Source organism: Oryzias melastigma, linkage group LG23 (genome assembly GCF_002922805.2).
Source record: "Oryzias melastigma strain HK-1 linkage group LG23, ASM292280v2, whole genome shotgun sequence".
In the NCBI taxonomy this organism is placed as follows: Eukaryota; Metazoa; Chordata; class Actinopteri; order Beloniformes; family Adrianichthyidae; genus Oryzias; species Oryzias melastigma.
This window is the reverse complement of record NC_050534.1, coordinates 12815321-12836263: the sequence shown is the minus strand read 5'-3', so window position 1 is coordinate 12836263 and position 20943 is coordinate 12815321. Positions and strand designations below refer to the sequence as shown.

General features: G+C 36.7%; 1 protein-coding gene and 1 long non-coding RNA gene across 4 annotated transcripts in view; one reads left to right on the top strand and one right to left on the bottom strand.

Moving 5' to 3' along the window:
- Positions 1-6449, bottom strand: part of LOC112152794 — a 41812-nt gene extending 35363 nt beyond the window's left edge. The window contains exon 1 of the long non-coding RNA XR_004947145.1: positions 5960-6449. This is a non-coding gene — a long non-coding RNA (uncharacterized LOC112152794). The remainder of the gene's footprint in view (positions 1-5959) is intronic.
- A 76-nt stretch (positions 6450-6525) lies between these two features.
- On the top strand, positions 6526-19387 carry nrf1 (nuclear respiratory factor 1). Of its 3 annotated transcripts, none has more exons than XM_024282574.2 (12): positions 6526-6840; positions 9866-9977; positions 10111-10255; positions 10473-10587; positions 10669-10795; positions 11734-11874; positions 13738-13896; positions 14496-14711; positions 14783-14881; positions 14968-15125; positions 16268-16389; positions 18364-19387. In XM_024282574.2, the coding sequence occupies exons 2-12, from the start codon at positions 9909-9911 to the stop codon at positions 18522-18524; spliced, it is 1512 nt and encodes a 503-aa protein (XP_024138342.1). In that variant the 5' UTR covers positions 6526-6840; positions 9866-9908; the 3' UTR covers positions 18525-19387. The 3 variants fall into 3 exon arrangements, with proteins under 3 accessions (XP_024138342.1, XP_024138335.1, XP_024138325.1); XM_024282567.2 differs by having other exon boundaries at positions 9866-9986; positions 14977-15125; XM_024282557.2 differs by having other exon boundaries at positions 9866-9986.
- The last annotated feature ends 1556 nt before the right edge of the window (positions 19388-20943 follow it).

The following is a 20943-nucleotide window of genomic DNA, read 5'->3' as shown; positions in this document are numbered from 1 at the left end:
CTATCTGCTGCAAACATCAAAGTGTAGCCGGGCAAAAAGCTCACTGATACTTCAAGATAGTAGTTAAGAAGCTTAAATAACAGCTCAGTCACCGTTGTCTGAATTCTAAACTACTTCTGAAGCACTTTACTAAGGTTAAAAGCCACTAACTTGGGTCTCCTTATCTTGCAATGAGCTTATGAATCCAACGGCAATCCACAGCTTGCTGCAAAGCGTTTAGCAAAACGGTTGCTACACAAAACAAGCAACAGATTTCCCAATAGTCATGTGTGCGACGGTGGGACACCTTTTGCCAATGCTGGAGATTGGCATGGCTTGAAAGAAACGTGCCAATTTGTAAAACTATATGGGATATGGGAAAAGAAATGTCCAAAAGTATCACATGTTTTGCACAGACACCTAGTTCCTAGTATGTAGACATATATGAAAGAAAAATACCTGCTCAATATGTTGGTACATTTAGTTTTTGTGCTTTTGATTATCACAGTCTCCACGCTGTGGAGCATTTGGCACAAACTGGATTTGAAATTGGATTGTGGGTTTGAGTTCAGGTATAATTACAGAAAGCTCCACTAAAAATGCCAAACCTTCATGCAGAGTACAACTCCCCCATTAAATTAAAGAAACTGAAAGACTTTATGATAAAGAACATTTCCTTATAGAGAAAAATCAGCAAACTAGTAAATGTCTAAAAGAAAAATGAATCATTAATCAAAGAAATGTTGCATTCATTCAATATTATTTCAAGCTGTTTAAAATCCTTCATGCATGGAAAACATCATGAAAAATATCAAATTTGGCTAAAAAATAAAAATAATTAAATAAGAATCAGTACAGCTATGTCAGTATCCTTTATTTCCATGTTTCTTTACATGTTCCCCTCTGTTCACTTTCTTCCCCGTCAGCTAAAATGAGAACTTCAGAGAGAGAACTGGACTGCTTCCAATCTAATATCCAACTCGCTTACAAAGAATATTCATCAATGACAACATTCTTTAGTGAATCCTTTCGGGAAAGGCATCCACCGTCGGGAATGTTGGAGCACCTGCCTTGGAGTCTCTCAACGCAAAGAGCTTTGAAGTTAAGAGTTTACCTGAAAACCCTGACATAAAACAAAGTATACACTGAAAAAAGTGAAACATTCGATCAATTAACAAAAAAAATCTGTCATTAGTTACATTTAAATTACTAGTTTTAATCAATTTAAAATATTGAGTTGGTGGTTTACTCAACATAAAACTTGAATTTGATGAAAACCAATATTTTAACTGTAACTAATGACAGACCTTTTGTGAATTGATCCAACGTTTTACTTTTTACAGTGTAATTTGCTAAATGTATCCACATAGATAAAACCATAGTTGCATGCATCCATATAGGGGTCGGCCTGAACGGGGGCTGCAGGTTCTTGGGTTGTCCGGGTAATAGAGAGGAGCACAGGTGTATCTTGTAGTTTCCTTGAAGTTCATACAGCCACCTCAAGTCATGAAAATAGAACGTACCATTGTAGTGCATGTGGTAAGTATATCGTGAAGTATTTATAAGGATAATGCAAATTCCACGTACTCCCCGAAGAGGGATGAAGACCACTGCAGGTTAGGGCTGCCACAAACGATTATTTTAATAGTCGACTAATCGGCTCATGCATAAAGTGGATGTAAAACGAACATCTTAAACCATCAATAGCTTTAAACTAACTAAAAACTAGATATATAGCATTATCTGCGATAATCTGCAAGCTGAATTTGGCCGCTAAAGATGCTAGTGACAATAGCTAAAGATGCTAGTGACAATTGATAGCTACAAATGCTGAAGTTGATAGCTGAAATCGCTGAAGCTAAGAGCACCAAACCTTGAAGCTGATGGTCAGCTATAATATTAGTTAAATGCCAAATTAGAATAAAAAAGAAATAAAAAAAGACTAGGTTAGCCAAAACAGCTAGCATGGTGCTGAAATATTAGCTAAATTCCAAAACAGCCTAAAAAAACGTTTTAAAAAATCCTAAATTAACCAAAACAGCTAGCATGGTGCTGAAATATTAACTAAATTCCAAAACAGCCTAAAAAACGTTTTTAAAAAAAATCCGAAATTAGCCAAAACAGCTAGCATGTAGGTAAAATATTAGCTAAACTCCAAAATAGCCTTAAAAACCTTAATAAATGTCAAAATGGTCCAAAGAGCTAGCATAATGCCATTATAACTTTCAACTTTACTACACTCTGACTCCATATATTATAAAGTAGCGATTAATCGACAATTGAATTAGTGGTCGACAAATTTTTTTGTCAATTAGTCAAATAATCGCGGCAGGCCTACTGCGGGCTAGAAGTCGGTAAGCTGCGCGTACTCGCTTCTTACTGACCATGCACAAGTGTGGCATGCACAAGTTGTCCAGGTTATAGGATGCCAGTTAGATGCCGACATAAACTATGCTCCGATTGTCTAATTTCTTGAATTTTAGCAGTCATGTTGCACACAAGGAGCATGCACGTGAACAGAACTAATGTTCCCCTTACGCAAGGTTTGGGGCTTAAAAAAAATGAAAAATCCATGATATTCCTGCGTCTCACCTACTTCCCCCTTCTTACCTTTGCGTGTTAAGGGTTCACTGTGACCTGTAGCCCACAGCATCCCCATAGAAAGAAAATATGCATGAACATTAATGTTCTTCTAGCTCACTGAGTGGCCTACCACTTTGATATTTCCACCTGTGTGCCTCATACAGGTTTGTTGACCCACTTTAGCCCAAATCCTTCCATAAAGTGCAGTTGTAACTAAGCCTTTAAGTTACTGACAACAGGGAAAAGTTCAAATGAATTCTCCAGCAACACCGAGGCACCCTAGAAATGCAACATGTGGCAGCACAGTTAAGAGAGCACGTGAGAAAGATTTCCCTCATATTTGGGCTTTACTCAGCTATATTAAAAAAGGGGAGCTGTGGAGATCGAGCATGCACAGCATGCAACACTGGTTCCCAATCTTTTTCCTGAAAGCCCCACAAACTTCTTCCAAAAATCCCAAAAGGAAAGAAATAGTTAAACACATTTCCAAAATGAAAAAAAAAAAAAAAGTTGGAGTTCTTTCCAGGTAGAAACTTTATCTGTTTGGACCCAGACACATCCTTCAACTTAAAAAAAATAAAATAAAATAAAAAAATAATGCCAATAGTCACCTTGAAGTTGCATACATCTAGCTAGAGATCAGCCCTGGGTTATATTCCATCTGGTAGAGCATTTTAGTAGCTGGGAACCACTAAAACACATTAGCAAAATATATTCTATTCCTCTATCACTTTTGGCAACAAAAGCAGTACAAAATTAAGTGAACAGAGCCAACTCACCTACAGACACTTAAATTATCCATCTATCCCTTTCTTTCATCTTGTGTTTCCGTTAATAAACCCTGAACAGGTCACCAGTCTATTGCAAGGTTGCATATAGAGACAGACAAGCGCATATACTAGCTTTTAAGGGGCAATGGGGTAACTAATTACCCCAATAATCCCATTTCTAGACTATAGTAGAAAACCAGAGTGCTTGAAGAAAACCTACACATGCATGTAGAGAACATGTTAACTTCTCTCAGGAAAGCCGGGAATCAAAGCAGGACCTTCATGCTGTTAGGCGACAGAGCAAACCACCACACGCTAAATTAGCCTGCTGACAGATAAGCACTGATTTCAAATTATTTTGTCTCTGAGCAAATAATCCAAGTGCTTCAAAAAAAGTGTGAAAAAATGCTGTGATTCTCAGTGGTCATGACAATGGGGATTCATTGAGTTTGTAGAGCAGCTGGGTTTTTGAAGCATCTGTAGAGCTCTAGCGCCACCCACTGGCTAATAAATATATTCTCAAAGATGGAGGAATGTGATGCTGGCGCACATCAGTATTCATGGTGTTCTTTGGAGTGACCGCAGAACATCGATTTATGGCAAATTCACATAACTGAAGGATTGCTGAGTGTGCCAGTTACTCTTTAAAACAACATCGACTTTTAAGAGGTTACACCTCAGTAGATATGGACCTTAACAGTAGCCTGATTGAATACTTACTGCCTTACACATCTGTGCAAAAACACTTTAACATAGTAGGAGACAGTGTGATAATCCAGTTTAAGCATAAGAACAACAACTAGCATAAACAGAGCAGCCATGAGTTTTTTATTTTTACATGTTCTTGATGCATTTTTCTAAAGTTTGATGACATATATAAAGAAAAATTAGTTTAAAATGTAATTTCTGGGTATCTCTTTATTCAAATTGCTGTAAATCAGGAGCAGACGGGTAAAAAATAGAGTTTGAATAAGCTTGTAGCTGTGATTTAGAGGCAACTACGGCAAGCCACAAGCTCCCCCGCTCTGCTACATTCTCTGCTTCATTTGTAGACGACTAGATCCATGTACCTCTTTGTTTTACTGACCTGAGCCAACAACGTTTTTTTTTTATTATTAAAATTATGAACTCTTAAAATAGACCATAAGATGGTCAGAGTAAAACTTTAAAAAGAAATACTCAAAAATTATATAAATATATAAATATTATATAATATTATATAAATCTAAGTAAATTGTCTGAGAAATATTTCATGTTTTTTAAGCTATATGAAAGAAGAAAACTTTATTTTTTTATTTGAAACAGTAAACATTAACAAAAGATTTTAGTGCACATAAAGTTTTTAAATATAAAAGTAGAACTTACAACTTTACAATGTCAAGGTTACTTGCACTTTATAAATATTGAAGTGCCATGACTAATTTTACAAAAATACAAATCCAGCTTGTGAGATGGACTCTACCACCACATGATTCTTCATGAAAACTCTTATGGGAGAACTTTAATATCTTAAAATCCAAATCTTAATGAAGTCATTTCTGATCTGAAATATTGAGCAGTAGCACCTCTCTGCAAAAACCAAACTGATATTCTGATCTACAAACCTGTACAATGAGACATAGTGTAGATATTTCCCAACACCACCTTGTTTTTTTTTCTTTACAAAATCTTTCTAAGGCTTGTGGCAGCCCACACAATTATCTTCAATTATCCTCACTTTCAGCTCACCAATTACAACCATTATTGATTCCAGACCCCCAAGCTGATACCCTTATCTATACCCATCCACAGCTCACGAAGAGAAGCAGAAAATCACCAAATAACAGGAAATAGGCTAGCTTGCTCCCATCTTTTTACTCCATTTGTGTCACAACATCACCTCCGGAAAAGAAATTGTTTCACTGTGCAGTTCCCTTGAAAAGCAAAATGTATAAATGAGAAGTTGTGTTTTTCAAGAAGAGTTTGACTATGTTATTTCTTTCTTTTTTAATGTATCTGTCAAAAGCAATAAGACAAACTAGTTGTATTTTTCAAACAAGCTATCAAAACAGTTATATTTTCAGAAAAAAAAAATGTATTTTCTAGTAATGACATTTGAACACATTCTATTCATGAGAATACACAGAAAAAGAGATGGCAAAAATGTGGTATAACATGTTGAGGCATTCCAACGCCAATTTTTGTAACATGAAACCAGCTGATATACATAACTACCTGCCTCAAACCTTTTTAAACCATCCATCATATTGAAAACATGCCAAGAATCCTTTACATAAAGCAGCATCCTGGTTACTGAATTTCAAGAACAATTTTAATGCAATGCTGCCCTCTTGAGGTTTTACACTGAAGTTAGACTATAATAATCCTAATCTTATTTTATCTTATGTTGCATCTATAGGGAATAATTTCTTACTTAAAGAATAGTTTACAAAGTTATTTCAAAGTCAGAACTTTCGTTTTAAGTTAATTAATCTTACATACTTTTAGTCTACAAAGCATGCACGTAAAAAGTTGTAAGAAATGTAGTTTACCCCCAAAAAGTATATATATATGAATTATGTTACATTAAAAGTACAAGTAAATCATTTACAACTTAATTGTATAGATTAAAATGACAAAATACAAACCTTGAACGAAGGCATCCCCACATGTGGCAAGTCGCTCCTGTTGTCCAAAAATAGTTGAACAGGTGTTACTAATTTGAGAAAATATACCAAAATTATTTTATTTTTTTTTTATTTTGCCTTTTACATTAATCATTTTGTTATTATGATTACCAAATGAGTTGTAAATCTATGTTGTCCGTTCACAACTTAGTTCGAAATTTACCCGGGTAATACTTTGAAATGAGAAAAAAAGCAGTTGCGTGACGCTCAAAAGGGGCGTGGTTTGCCCGATCTACATAAGGCGTTCACTGACTGTGGGAAAAATTGATTTTCTTAAACCGCGATAAAGTCAATAGGACTACAAATGGCTAAACAACTTTGATTTTACGCACCAATTCAAATCCCCATGATTTTTTTATTTCAAAATTATGTTATTTAGTTAGGAAAATTCGTGCAATATGCCTATTTTTGCATCTTTATGTTTAATTTTCATGCCATCTTTTTGTTTGTATGTTTTTATATCAAAATTCTTCGTTTTTCTCCTATTTTGCCAAATATAAAAAGATTTTACTTGACTTTAGAGCGTTTTTGTCCTTAAATTTATGATTAAATTGAAAGCATTAGGCTATCCAAATTTGACCCCATTAAACAAAAGTATAGGTTACATTGCCTTACAAAGATTTTTCTCGAACAGGATATTACTTTTCAACAATTATAGACTAAAATAAAGTCGTTTGCTCATGTATTTTTGAAGCGTCTTGGGATCGGCAAACTTGAGAGACGAACCTGAAGGCATCACTAGTGGAGTTGTGTGTTTAGTGCTGGCTCCCTCCGTCCTCCATTAAGGCTCTGTTCCATCCCCGTTGTACGGCGCAGGCCCGAAGTAGCGCAGCCGCTCTGAGGTTAGTGCCCTACCGCGCAATCTCCATTTATTTCAGCCCCGGCGCAGCCGCATCATAGAACCCGGCAGCGCCGGGGCGTACGATGCGGATTGTTTCGGTGTTGACTCGAACGCGAATTTCCACTTCTTAATGTTTTTATGGAAAACATTTTAATGGCGGGTTTCGACAATAAGCTCGTAGAGAGGGTGATAGGTGGGGATGAGCTGCAGGCCGCTGGGCCTGTCATAGCGTATGTTTTGTTTCATATTGCGCGGGTTTTATGCTAGCTACTGCGTTCCTACAGTCTACGTTACCGTGCACACAGGAATCGTTGCTGTTTACGCCAAGAAGCCGCCCTTGCAAACACGAGTTTTAATTCAAGTTTTTTATTTACAAACTGAATATTTACCTAATTGTTAGCTTAGACGCTATTTAGCCGATTGTAGGACATTGCTAGCTTAGCGTAGTTTTGTAGACGTCGATTACCTACCGGCAGCTCGGCTAATATTACTTTACTGTATTATTTGACATTCAAGTCACTTTATTAGCTTGGTCGACTATTTTTTTATATTTTCCAAAATATTTTTTTTCATTTTAAATTCCTTAAAATTAGCATTTAAAACGCTCTACTTCTCATTGTGTTTCCTTTACTGTACATGATATTGCTAATGCTATTCATATTAATATTCCTGCATTTAGCGACTTTTTTCTCATTAAATAACCAATTAAGGAGATATATTAGAGCATATTTTGTATCTAGTATGTCGAATATGTTCAAATATTAAACGTATATTCTCATTTTATATAGTACTGCTGTTTTTTTAGCAATGACTCAAATATGAGCGAACATAGGAGAGAAAAATACTTATATTTGATCAGTTTAATGTTTTTTAAACTTTAATAACAAATTTTACCTCTCCGTATTGTAATTACTATTTAGTTTAGTCGTTAACTTCAGTCATCACTCAATATGCAGGCAATCAAAACCTTATATATTATATTTAGAGTCAACTATAACCATTTTTAGTTATATTTATTTGAAAATATATTTTTCTATTAGTGTTTAGATCTAGTCGCAGAATATTAAATGTGCAAATGAATAGTTTAATTAAAAAGGAAAAAGTCCTTTAAAGGTCAGTGAGTTCAGATGCCAACCATACCTGCTCACAATAAATTATTTTCTTGAATTAAAATATTCATATTTCAAAGTAAGCACATTTTTTGGATCTTATTAGATGTTGACTTAAGTATATGTTGTAAAGGTTTTTCAGCAACAGTGAAATTATACTTGGATTATGTCATATTTTTGTGAATCTGTTCCTTATTTGCTCTTTTGTTCACAGATTTTGAAATGTTCCATCTGTCTATGCTATCAAAATAAATATCATTGTAAACTAAAATTAATGCAAACTTGTTTATTTCATAAAAACTGGCGTGAGAAAGTTCCTGCTGCAGAACACTCAGGGGAAACCACCATAGTATTTGTATTTTTCTGTCACCTATAATACATATATTTTACTTTCAGGAAGCTTGCCACATCACATTTAGTGACTGACATTTCTTCATGGTAGAACATCAAAATTAAATGATTCAGCATACATTACACCTTTTATGCAATCGGGAAATCTTTGGTAGAAATGTTTAATGAAAAAACACTTAATTTGCTTTTGAATTGATCAGCATTTTTGGTGTTTTTGCATCCAATGTTTAGGTGCAGCTATTTTCTAATAAAAAATAGTATCATTGTTAATTTCTAAATATATATGTGGGTTTTTTGTGAAAATAAAGATCCTTGCTGAGGTTCACCTTTGTTTTGGTACAAAATGATTTACTCATTTTTCCATAAAGATTGGATTTGTTTTTTTTTTTTTTTATGTAAATTACATTTAAAATGAGCATAATCGGACCGTTTCTTCAGAAACACATTGCACGTCATATTTTTTTGAAATAAAAATGATAGGTATAAAAAGTATGTTAGAGGTCAAGAAAAATTAAAAGACTTAAAGTCTTAAGTATTGCCAACCTAAATGAAGGTTAAGTGTGGCAATTTGCTGGCCTAGGTTCTTCTTTATTTAGGTTACTGCTGAGAAAAAGTGACATTGACAATAATTTAAGAGGATGCAAAGAAAGGAAAGAGGAAAAAAAGTGTGTTTGCTGTAATAATGTAAACCTACAAAATGAAACTTCCAGGAAGCTCACACCAAAGTCTGTTTCTACTATGATCAAAGATAGATAAAATAATCATGTAATCATCAAATGGTAAAATCCACATTTATTCCATAAACCAATGAAACAATCACTGCTTGTAGAATATATTGCAATTGACATAAAAGACAAATGAACATAAATTCACAATACAAAGTCATTAAACACTATAAACTAGATAGAATAGCAAACAAAAGACGAACAAAAGATTATAGGAAGTGCTGTTTTTTTTTTTTTTTTTTATAGAGAACAATTGTTATCACTGAAGTGTTAATAAATGTACCAGAACATGCTTATTTATTTTCCCTGGGTACACCCCTTAAACACTTATAACTTAGCTGAAAATGTAGAAAAATATTCAGAAATCTCTGAAAACAATTTTTAATTTTAGATGAAGCAGTCAAAGCTCACACCTCAGTTGAAAGGACACTCTGTGGGAGGATGTTAAGTGGTCAAAACCTTCAGTGAAATGAGACAATAATGACCTTAACCGCTTAAGAACTTAACTTATATTAGATCTAACCTTCTAGACACATATTCACAGGGGTTCCAGTTAATCAGAATTGACCATTTTGGTAATAATGAGGTGTCCATGCATGTGGACACCAGTTCGTAAGAGGTTAAACACTTTTAATGTTAGTTAAAAATAAAATGGTGGTATTTTTTAATTTAGATTCACTTTTCCAATGCTAAAAACAGCACTTGACAAGATACTGATGATTTAAATTTTTATTTTGATAATTAATCCAATTAAGTTAGTTTTTTCCTGCACGAGGACACTAGTTCAGTGTTATCTATATTTAAATGTCTAGAAAAACTAACAAAAACATTCTCTTTGCAGTACTTCATCTGTGGACCTAGGTGCGTAGACCAGGTGGCTGAAAATGGAGGATCACGCCGTTCATCAGACAGAACACATGACTACAATCGAGGCCGGCGCCGTCAGCCAACAGGTCCAGCAGGTGCACTCATCACCAGAACTTCACTTTACAAATCAGTTGCTTATCTGCTGGCAACTTCTTGAATTTTATTTACATTTCTGTTGATATTTGGTTTAGAGATGTAACCCCAGTTTTATCTGCTTAGGTACACGTGGCCACATATACAGATACATCCATGATGAGTGCGGACGAAGACTCGACATCCTCGCCGGATGACGACCCTTATGACGACACAGACATCCTTAACTCAGCTGGTACTGATGAAGTTACTGCTCACCTGGCTGCTGCAGGTGAGAGGAAACTGTATTTTTTTCAAGTTTGTGGTTTATCAACTTTTGGAAATTAAACATCCTTTGGGTGATGTAATTCTCCAAACTGAACAGTAGATGGTGCCATTGCACCATATAATTATACTTCATTTATTGTGATTGTTTTGTCTAGAATATTAATATAATTCCAGTTTAAATAACATTTTTTTTTTAATTATTGGGTTTTTTTTCATTTTAGGTCCAGTAGGTATGGCAGCCGCTGCCGCTGTGGCAACTGGCAAGAAAAGAAAAAGACCTCATATCTTTGAATCCAACCCTTCCATTCGCAAAAGGCAGCAGACCCGTCTGCTCAGGTACGGTTTGACTTTGGATCATCTCTGCTTTGGTTGGTTTTGATCATTGAAAATGAAGAGAGATGTTTTTGTGTTTTACAGAAAACTCCGAGCCACACTAGATGAGTATACAACCAGAGTAGGCCAACAAGCCATAGTGCTATGCATCTCTCCCTCCAAACCAAACCCTGTTTTTAAAGTGTTTGGTGCTGCTCCTCTGGAGAATGTGGTAAGAAAACAGAAGGGCTGCAAAAAGAGGTTGTCTAAAAGTAGGAAAACAACTAATCTTAAGAAGAAAGTTACTAGAAAGTAGTAAAATTTATTTATTTTTACTTAACAAGAAATTCTATGATACATGTTTATATTCTTAAAAAAATGAGTAACACACAAATATTCAAAAAGGGAAAACAAGCTTTAAAAAACTTAGAATAGAATTCCTTCAAACTGAATGTTATACAGCTCAAAAATACATTTTTTTGCTCATTCAAAGCAAATTGTTTGTAGTTTTTGAGTTTTTATTTAACTAATTGTATTTTTTTAAATTATTATAGTGACAAAACTTGTTGTAATTAGTGGAAATGAATTGTTTTAGAGTAAAATATGAACAGAAATAGGAATACAATCTTATTGTAAGTCAGCCCAGCTTAATAAATCTAAATACAATTTAAAACTAGCACTTATTCCTCAAACAAATCACATTATTTGATTCCAACTAGATAATGACAAACAATGCCAATTTAACATATCAGCATTTATTGAACTTTAAAGTGAAATTGACCCAAAAATTACAGTTCAATTTGAGATTTTTATTTTTAAGGAGTCTTGAATTAAGCTTTTTCTATTGTCAAGAACATGAAACAAAATGTTTTTGACTCATTTAATTAAATATTTCTAATTTCTCCTAGGTCTTAAGAGACAAAAAAGGCCAACTGTGATGATTTTGAGAAAAGTGTAGAGCAAATAGAAGTTAAAACAGCTAAAAACCTGTAAAAAATATATTTGAATGTCTGAAAACAAGGTTTTAAATCTTTGTAATTATGAAATACTTTGCAGTATTTATTAATTTTCTATGTTTTAAAAAATCTGCTCTTTTCCTTTAACTGTCAGATGACTTATTCATTTACATCACTTGAGTTTTTAATGGACCTTTCCGCTTTTGGTGTCCAGGTAAGAAAGTACAAGGGCATGTTGCTGGAGGATCTGGAGAGCGCGCTGGCGGAGCATGCCCCCGCCGGCGGAGAGCTGGCCTCGGAGCTGCCCCCCCTCACCATTGATGGCATCCCTGTATCCGTGGATAAGATGACCCAGGTGAGTTCCTCCTCCACAGAAATGTAGCCGTTCTCTTATGTTAACTCTTATTTCCAGCAGAGGGCGCCAGCTGACAACAAACTGCCCAAAATGAAAACGTGTATTCTTGGATGTTGCATAAATAGGAGCTTAGATAACTAGATTTGTGTACATTTTAAGGTCATGTGCCCACCTGCACCTTTTTTTTGTGTTTTTGGTTCTATCGTATGTAGGAAGACGTTGTGTCTTGTGTTGTTCCTGATCCATAAAAGTTGCGTTATCCTCCTAGAGAAAACCAATTTGTCGCTTCCAGTTTGGGGATCTCACGCTCGTTCTGACAATATTTTGTTGTGGTGGCTAAAAACAACAAAAGGGTGTGATCTGACCTACATCCATCCGACCTCTACGTTCTCTCCTCATTTCCTGTGTAGCAGCCATTTAAAATGCAGCTTTAGCATCCCCGGTAGTCCGCGTCCCACCCTGGGGAGCCCAGCTTGTTTACCCTGCCGTCCCCATGCTGCTGACGCACTCTGTTGATCATCATCAGAGTAGCCAGCATGATGGCGTCCCTCAGGGGCCACAGCCGGGGAACGGGACGGCGAATCGTAGACCAGATTCAATCCTCGCCGGGTTGGTGTTGTTTTTCTAAAGGCTGGGGTGCGAGTAACCTGTTGCTACGCTCAGCACGCCAAAGCCAGGTGGAGTGGCTCAGCTAAATGAGTTTGTGATAGGAAAGCGTTTTTCATCTTTGGGAAAAAAAGATGACTTAAACCATTTTTTTACATTAATATTATCTTTAAAGCTTTTACAGACAAGCCCCGCCCCATCAGAGATATGGAGCATCTGTAGCAGGTGATGCCGCCTCCCACCCTGAGCTCATAATTACCCCCAGCTTTGTTAAGTTGAAGGATCCAGCAACATGGCTGCCTTCCTAAAATCTGATTGGACCACTGTTTTGAGGATTAGGGTTGGTAGGGGGGTGTTCGACACGAGGGCAACATGCCACTTAACTAACTAGTCACTGTAATTAGGCCATCTGGCCCCTGCACACATGCATCCTCATCGGCCACAGGTGGAAATGCAAGAATCCCTTTGCTGCTAAGTCCTCGTCTGAGGCTAATCCAAGCTGCGATCCCACTGTTTGCTGAGGTGGAGCTCCTCCACTGCAGCCACCAGATGCGTTCTTTGCTTTTTTTTCTTTTTTGTTCTTAAGCATGAAATGTTCGACTGAGATGCAAAATGATGAGCTAGATTGTAGCGTTTCGAAAAGAAGGCATAAAAGGGAGGAGGGAGGGATTTATTTCTCCCAGAACCAAATTTAGCTTGTGATGTCAAGGTAGGCAGACGCTGCAGTGCCTTCTTGTGCAATATAATCCCCCAGTGATGCTTGCATATTACCAGGACACTGAGGACATTGGCACTAAACCCAACTGCAGCAAGTTGGGAATTTAGGAAGCAGTGAAATATGGAATTTGGAGTTTATTTTAAGTGAAAATGATTAAAAGATTATGTCCTTTTTTACTCAAAGCAAAATAAAAAACGATTTATTGTAAAAGTGAATCCATTTGAGATTGATTGTACTTTTTATCCTTCTAAACTTCCGGCTTGATTCTTGTCTGAGGCTTCTAAAGAAGGCACCGCTGAGGTGTCAGTCTGTCGGACTCATCAGACTGGAGCCACAGCCATAGATTTACCCCCTAATAAGCACGTTCTCCTTTTTTTGAAAGCCTGTTTCTATTTGCAGCTCTTCATTACCTCAGCACCAGGCAGCAGGTGTCTGATCAATACATGTCTCCTGCCTGCTCGTTCAAGGGCGTCTGCACCCGAATGTGTGTCAGACCGACACTGGAAATACTCTTTTATCCGTGTTTTTCTTCTCTTTAGGCCCAACTGCGAGCGTTCATCCCAGAGATGCTGAAGTATTCCACGGGCAGAGGGAAGCCCGGCTGGGGGAAGGAGAGCTGCAAGCCGGTGTGGTGGCCTGAGGACATCCCGTGGGCCAACGTACGCAGCGATGTCCGCACGGAAGACCAGAAACAGAGGGTAGGGATGACAAACGTACAAATATTATCACAGTTAGTCTATCGTTGGACCCTACAGATTCATTCTGATGTTCAAATTAATGGAAAGAGTCACGATTAAACACCGATTTTGATCATCTTTTGATGTATTGTAAATAAAACTAGGCCATTTTCTGTCAAAATCAGGTCATTTTCTGGGACATAGTTTCTGCAGTGCAGCAGGAGTTCATCAGAAATTTGGCATTTTTATGATGATGAAGGAAAATGAAGCTTCTAAATTTGCATTTCTGAGTTTTTCCTTATTCAAGTGAATCATGAGTAGTCAATAAGATGCGATATAAAAAAGCTGTGGAGCTACTATGACGCATCCACTTGCAGACAAACGGATCCATGTACGTCTTCGTTTTCCTCATCTGAGCTGGAATCTGGCTCAAAACTATACGGCTGGATAACACCAATATTGCTCGCCATTTTTGTTGCACCGTTAAGTTGGAGTTGTGAGGGGCTGTAAGCTAGTGGGAGAGCATGTAAAGAGATGGATGATGGGAAGGGAGGAGAGGTTACTTCGTGCCAACTTAGAGGAGAATTTTTGGCTAAAAAAACGTGTCTGTTGTTCCTCAGGTGTCTTGGACTCAGGCGTTGCGGACAATAGTGAAGAACTGCTATAAACAGCACGGCCGTGAAGATCTCTTATACGCTTTTGAAGATCAGCAGGTTCCCACAACAGCCGCCACACAACACCACCTTACCACGGCGCAGAGCATAGCTCACCTTGTGCCCTCACAGACCGTCGTACAGACCATCAACAACCCCGATGGAACAGTCTCCCTAATCCAGGTGCGTTTAGTCGCTGCACCGTCGTCCATCTCCACAATGAGTTTGTCTGACATCCTAAGTGTTTTTCTCAGGTCGGCACGGGTCATACAGTTGCTACTCTGGCAGATGCCTCAGAGCTTCCCGGTGTTACAGTGGCCCAGGTTAACTACTCAACTGTTACTGATGGAGAGGTAACCCCCTCATACACTCCTCTGTCACCGCGTTCGCCGTACGTCCTCCTTCATAGCGGTCTGTGTGCTTGTGCTCTTCTGTTGAGGTGGAACAGAACTGGGCGACTCTACAAGGCGGAGAGATGACAATCCAAACCACTCAAGCGTCCGAGGCCACGCAGGCGGTGGCGTCGCTAGCTGAAGCTGCGGTGGCGGCCAGTCAAGACATCCAGCCAGGAGCTACAGTCACTATGGCGCTCAACAGGTGACTGAGAAACTTTGATATTTAGTAAAACTTCGGATGTAACTGTTTTAAAGACCCACTCCGATGAAAATGGTGTTCATTTTTCTCATGATTGAACATACATATAAAGAAAATTTCTGGTGTAATTTTGTAACTGTCAGCATTAGCCGTTTTATGAGAAATCCCATTATACGTTAGCATCAAGCTAACAGATTTTAGCATTATGTGTTAGATCGATCTCTACTTTTATGGATCGATTATTGATCTGTTAATCTTAAATCGAATTTTACCTGTTGAAACTAAGAAGACAGACCAAATATCTGCAGTGCATGGTTGCAAAGTATCACCACTACAGGTGAAAACCCTTTTTTTGTCATCATTAAGTTACAGTTTAAGCACTTTTCCTGAAATATTAGCTTTGCTGAAGCAACATTTGCACGGATGTTTGGTGGCGTTTCTCCTCAGCACTGTCATGGCGATCATGTCAGATGTGTATTGGTATGTCCCATAGGGGCTTGTTACACGCACCCACCTGAGTCTTCTTCCTTTTCTTCTCCCCTGCTCCTGTTTACCTCAGCATAGATACTCTGGTGCGCCGGCTTTGGAACATTTTGTTCGTTTTGCAGCTTCACAGGGGAGCTGAGCGTCTTTCTTTCTCTCTATTGTTTCTTTCCCTAAATAAATAAATATCTTCTTTATAACACTGTCAGTCTTTACAATAATAAAATGTATTTTTACTGAGTTTTAGGGGGATTTTGTTGTTTTGTTTGGTCATCTGCAACAACTATTAGTCAAGTTATTACAATCGAACCCTCCTTTGTTTCCGTCTGATTTTCAGCTAAGCTGTGAACTCTTCCTTGGGTTCATATTGGAGCTTCAGTGGTAATAAGCCCGTGGTAATTCCACTGGGTAGATCTGGTTAATAAAACTGCTTTGTTAGGCCCACGGCACCTGGCCTTTGGGGAGATGTGACAGATTCTCTGTAAGTCCGGACTAGAAAAGCCTCTTACAGCTCACACAGGCCTCCCTCTTCACCCCACATCTCTTAATAACTCCTGTCTTTGCAAGCAGACTCTATATATCTGTGAGACAGCGTTTAGGCTTTGTGCCAGAAGATTCACGTTTGCAAGTGTCTTTTTTTTTAATTCAAAACTGTGTTGCAGTGAGGCGGCGGCCCATGCTGTAGCGACGTTGGCAGAAGCCACCCTTCAAGGAGGGGGGCAGATCGTGCTGGCGGAGACGGCGGCTGCAGTCGGAGCTCTCGCAGGGGTTCAAGATGCAACAGGTAGACGAAAGTCACAAACAAAAACACGTCCATTTATAGCTTAATGTGAATTTACCGCTCACTGGTTTTTCAAATTAGTCTGACCTGGTATAATCTCCCCCATCATTGACAGTGCTGTGAGACCTCTGAGCCCCCTTTCTAATCCACTCTGTGCTGATGTGACAGATGGTGTGTTAGTCAGTGTGCACTTTGTGGCAAAACTCCCTTCTTTTAATATGTTGTTAATAAATGACCCACCTAATCCAGGGTGCTCTTTATCCTTCCACAAATTTATTTTTTTCATATTTTTAGAATGGTCAACCAGTCATTTTCTAATGCAAATTATGCTTATATAGCTCTTTACTACCTTCTTAGAGGGCTCAAAACTAGGGGTGTGTATTGGCAAGAGTCTGATATGTATAGCGAAACCAGCTGATACAATTTGTGTCACGATACATCACGATACAATGTGTATCGCGATATATCTCGAGAACCATTTTCACTATTTTTTTCTTAAAGAGTGTGACCTAGAAAAAACCTTTACCCTCAATATTAATTTGTAGTAACAAATTGGTTAAATGTATTTTTAGCTAATGATCACAATGTTAAGCAGTGCTAATGTATATCATATGCATGTTTTTTTGCCCACAAATTCATGATGTTTTTCTTTTGGTAAATTAAGAAATATTTGTTCTTAAGGAGCACCGTCGACATTGTCTGATTTCCACAATATTTTTCAGTATAAGAAAAAACAAAAAGGGGAAAATTAAAGTAAGAAGCTTTTAATAAAGGTGGTCACCCAAATCTTCAGAAATATACACTTTAGGTCATGTTTTATTTATTTAAAGAGTAAGTAAACCTGCTTGATAGAAGAAGAAATATGATAAGTTCTTCAATAATCAATACATTCTAACATTAAAAACTATCCAACCTCCCTCTGATCATCTTTTGATCTATTTTAAAAGTAGTCCCAGGGGTCTTTTAATTTTGATTAAGCTGTTTTAAGCCAAAATCAAAAGACATGTCGTCTTCTACGAGATATATTCATGAAGGGACAGTAGCTTTTCAAACTATATTTTTTTCCTTCTGCTCCTGATTCATGTTCATCTGGGTACAGAAACATTTTTATGCTAATTTTCTTTATATATATATGTCCTCCATCATCCAAAAAATGTCACATATATAAAAATATATATTTTTTTATTTCTTTATTCATTTTTGCACTTTTATCCAATGTGTTATATCCAGGTATAATTAATGCACAAATCAGTCTTCATGATTTTTTTTATTTTTTATAACTCATGTCTTCAACCTATCATTGTAATTACTTAATAATATGCATTAACTGATAATCCGTTCTGAATCTCCACTAACAAAGTGACACAAATAATGGAGCCAGGTCAGTTCATCAAGGGACCTCTAGGGGGGTTGTTAAACCAGAAATTAAAGTAATTTCTGGCTATTTAATTCATCCTATTTTAACAATTTAATATCTAATTCTGCACACATGTTTGATTGATTGATAAAATTATCCAACAACAGTTAGGCCTGCTCTGATTTTACAAAGACTGTGGTTCTATGACATAATCAGTCAAAATAGGGACAAATGTTGTATTCAAGGACTGCCAGTTTATAACAATGACCATTTCCAAACCTTGAGAGCTGAGAAAGACTTCAATATTTAAAGCAGGGAAATGAGCCCACCCTGACCTTCTTGCTCGCCCGTGACACAGTGACAGCTTGCTGGGTGGGGCAGAGGCCCACGTGACTGCAGCAATAATCTCTTGGAGCTGCGACTCAAACATACAAGCACAGCTGGGAATGGAGCAGGGGGGGTGAGCGAGCTCCAGATCCTCAATCGGACTGTTGTTCAGAAATGGCGTCCCTGTTACAGGGCTGCTTCTGTTACGAACCAACACCTGGATGGAGCTCTGGAGCTTTAAAACACAAAAAAAGAAGCTAAATTTAATTGCTTTCTTTCTATCTTTTCCTCAGGTTTGGTCCAGATTCCGGTCAGCATGTACCAAACCGTAGTGACCAGCCTCGCCCAGGGTAACCGGCCCGTCCAGGTTGCCATGGCACCTGTCGCCACACGCATAGATAACACTGTCACACTAGACGGCCAGGCAGTGGAGGTTGTGACCCTGGAGCAATGACACTATGGACCTTAAAAAGTAGTAGAAAGCACTGAATGGCCACCTTGGAGACTTGTTTTCTCTCCTGTTTTCCAAGACATCACATTGTGTACAATGTTAAATATATTTTTAAATGTACATATGCAGGGGAAATAAAAGTGAGTGATTGTCGCATTGTGTTTACTATGTAAAAATATGGATTTTGGCTGTGTAATTTTTTTTTTTTTCATTAAGCTTCATATTTTTTAAAGATCTTTCACGTTGACTGTTTCGTATTTATTTTATTTTTTTGCAAATAGCCCATACTTAAACCAAAACACATGGGAGGAAAGCCACGAAATGTCAAAGTGTATAAATTATGACTATTTTTTTGTACCTTTCGATGTGTATGACTATTCCGTTTTAGGATGCATTTAAAACCCACCTATAAATCACTCTTGTCCCATAATTAGTAACGTGTGCTGTTGACACTCCCAGTTGTTATAAACCATGAAAAAAATGTTTGTTTTCTCATCTACTGTAATCCAAACACATGCCAAACTCGCAGACTCAGGATGTACATCAAGGTGTTGTCTACTGCTGTATTGCTTAGAATACCTATTGAAGCAGTCTTTGTCGGATGTTTATTTATACTGCATGGATGGAGAAGCACCCCATTATTTTTTTTTTAATTAACTCCTTTTTATGTCATTTACAACCAGTATACATCATTTTGTACATGACAGGAAGTTGCACGTGGACAGGAAGTGCAGCGTTTGCAAAGCTAAGAAGCATTTTCAGCTGAAACAACATAGCTTGCCATGATCGATGCAGCTGTTACAGTCGGTTTAGCTTTCATTCCCGTTTGTGTATTTGACTAAATAAAGTCCAGAAATGACTCTGTGCTCTATGGCATCTGCAGTTTTTTTTTAAAATGATTTAAAACGAAAAAATAAATAAAAGCAGAATGATAATGACAATAAACGAAGTTTGAAAAGGGAATTGGATGAATTTTACTTTTCTTTTATTCAGTCCAAACTTAAATTTATACAAACTGTTTTTACAGAATTAAAAAAATAAAATAAAAATCTTATAGAGCCCCTTATATCTATTTATTAAATAAAATATGCCTTTATTGGCAGTGTACTCGTGTACAACGAGACTGAAGCTATCATAATATCAGTGTAATATATAATATTTAATAAAATATAAACATGTTTTTTCTTCATTTACAAAAAATAAATGTCTACAATTGGCAAAATATAAACATGTTTGCTATATTTGACAATAGGGAGGTATATTAAAGTTAGGAATTCTTATTCCAAATTTTAAATTTGCTGTGACATACTATTTTTTATGGATTGACCCACATTTTATTTTACCATCGTTGGTGCATCTCAGACAGAAATTCATGAAGTTAGAACTAAGTGACACATACTGTATTTTTTAGATCACTTAAAATGCTTGAATTTTTCTACAACAGAAAATTTGCCTTATAATCCAATGTTCTTGAGTGTGAATTCTGGCTGTGCATTAATCTCCAACTGATTTTTGGTGGTACACGGCTCTCAAAAATCTGTCAAAATTTAATTTGAAATAGAAAAATAGAAAACTATATTTTATTTAATCATAGGAGCCTCGTGTGGCGCTGGAGCCTCAGGTTGCAGATCCATTAAAATGAACATTTTGTTCTGCATTCTATATTATATTTTGTGTAGCAGTTCCAAAAGTTGTCAATTTTTCAGACATTAGGAAACCGTGTTTGTCCAAAGATATTTTTATTTGAAAAAAAAAAACAGCTTTTTTCTGTTTTAATCTTCTTTTTGTCTCCTCTCCACAAACTCTTGTTGGTGTCTTTAATCTTTATTTATAACCAACATATACAACAACTTGTATAAAGTGTAAATGCCAAGAGGAAATAGAAGAAAAAAAATAGTAATATATACAGACCTTAGTGCATAGCACATAAACTTAACATCAAAAAGTAATGAGCTACAGTTTATTTTTTTAATTGATCTTTTTATAAAATGTATTTGTCATTTTTGTTTTTATTTGTTTTATGATATTACCATATAACATTGTTTCATGCAAAAGGGGCTGAAAATCAGGTTTGGAGTTTGACCATTTCCTTTTATGAATATGAAATTTCCCCAAACATAAAATCACAAAAATTTTAAGTTCTGGTATGTATACAATTCACAAACAAATGACACATTGTTCCCTCTTGTGATTCATACAATATACTGATCCATATCAAGAATAAATCTTTAAAAAATAAATTGCAGGATCTAATATTTTAAATGAAACTCTTAATTATATTATTTAAATTACTACGGTCCAGCATGCTTTGCTGTTTGCGGTATTTAAGTCTTTAAAACACTCATTTACCTTTTTTTCCCCATGGACATTGGCTTAAAGCTTAAATAATATAGAATGAATTATTATTTTTCTGACAGATATT

Coding starts and splice junctions, on each gene's coding strand:
- nrf1 (XM_024282557.2), top strand. CDS start 9,909: ATGGAGGATCACGCCGTTCATCAGACAGAACACATGACTACAATCGAG. Junction 10,256..10,472: donor TGCTCACCTGGCTGCTGCAG/GTGAGAGGAAAC, acceptor TTTTCATTTTAG/GTCCAGTAGGTATGGCAGCC. Junction 16,390..18,363: donor AGGGGTTCAAGATGCAACAG/GTAGACGAAAGT, acceptor TCTTTTCCTCAG/GTTTGGTCCAGATTCCGGTC.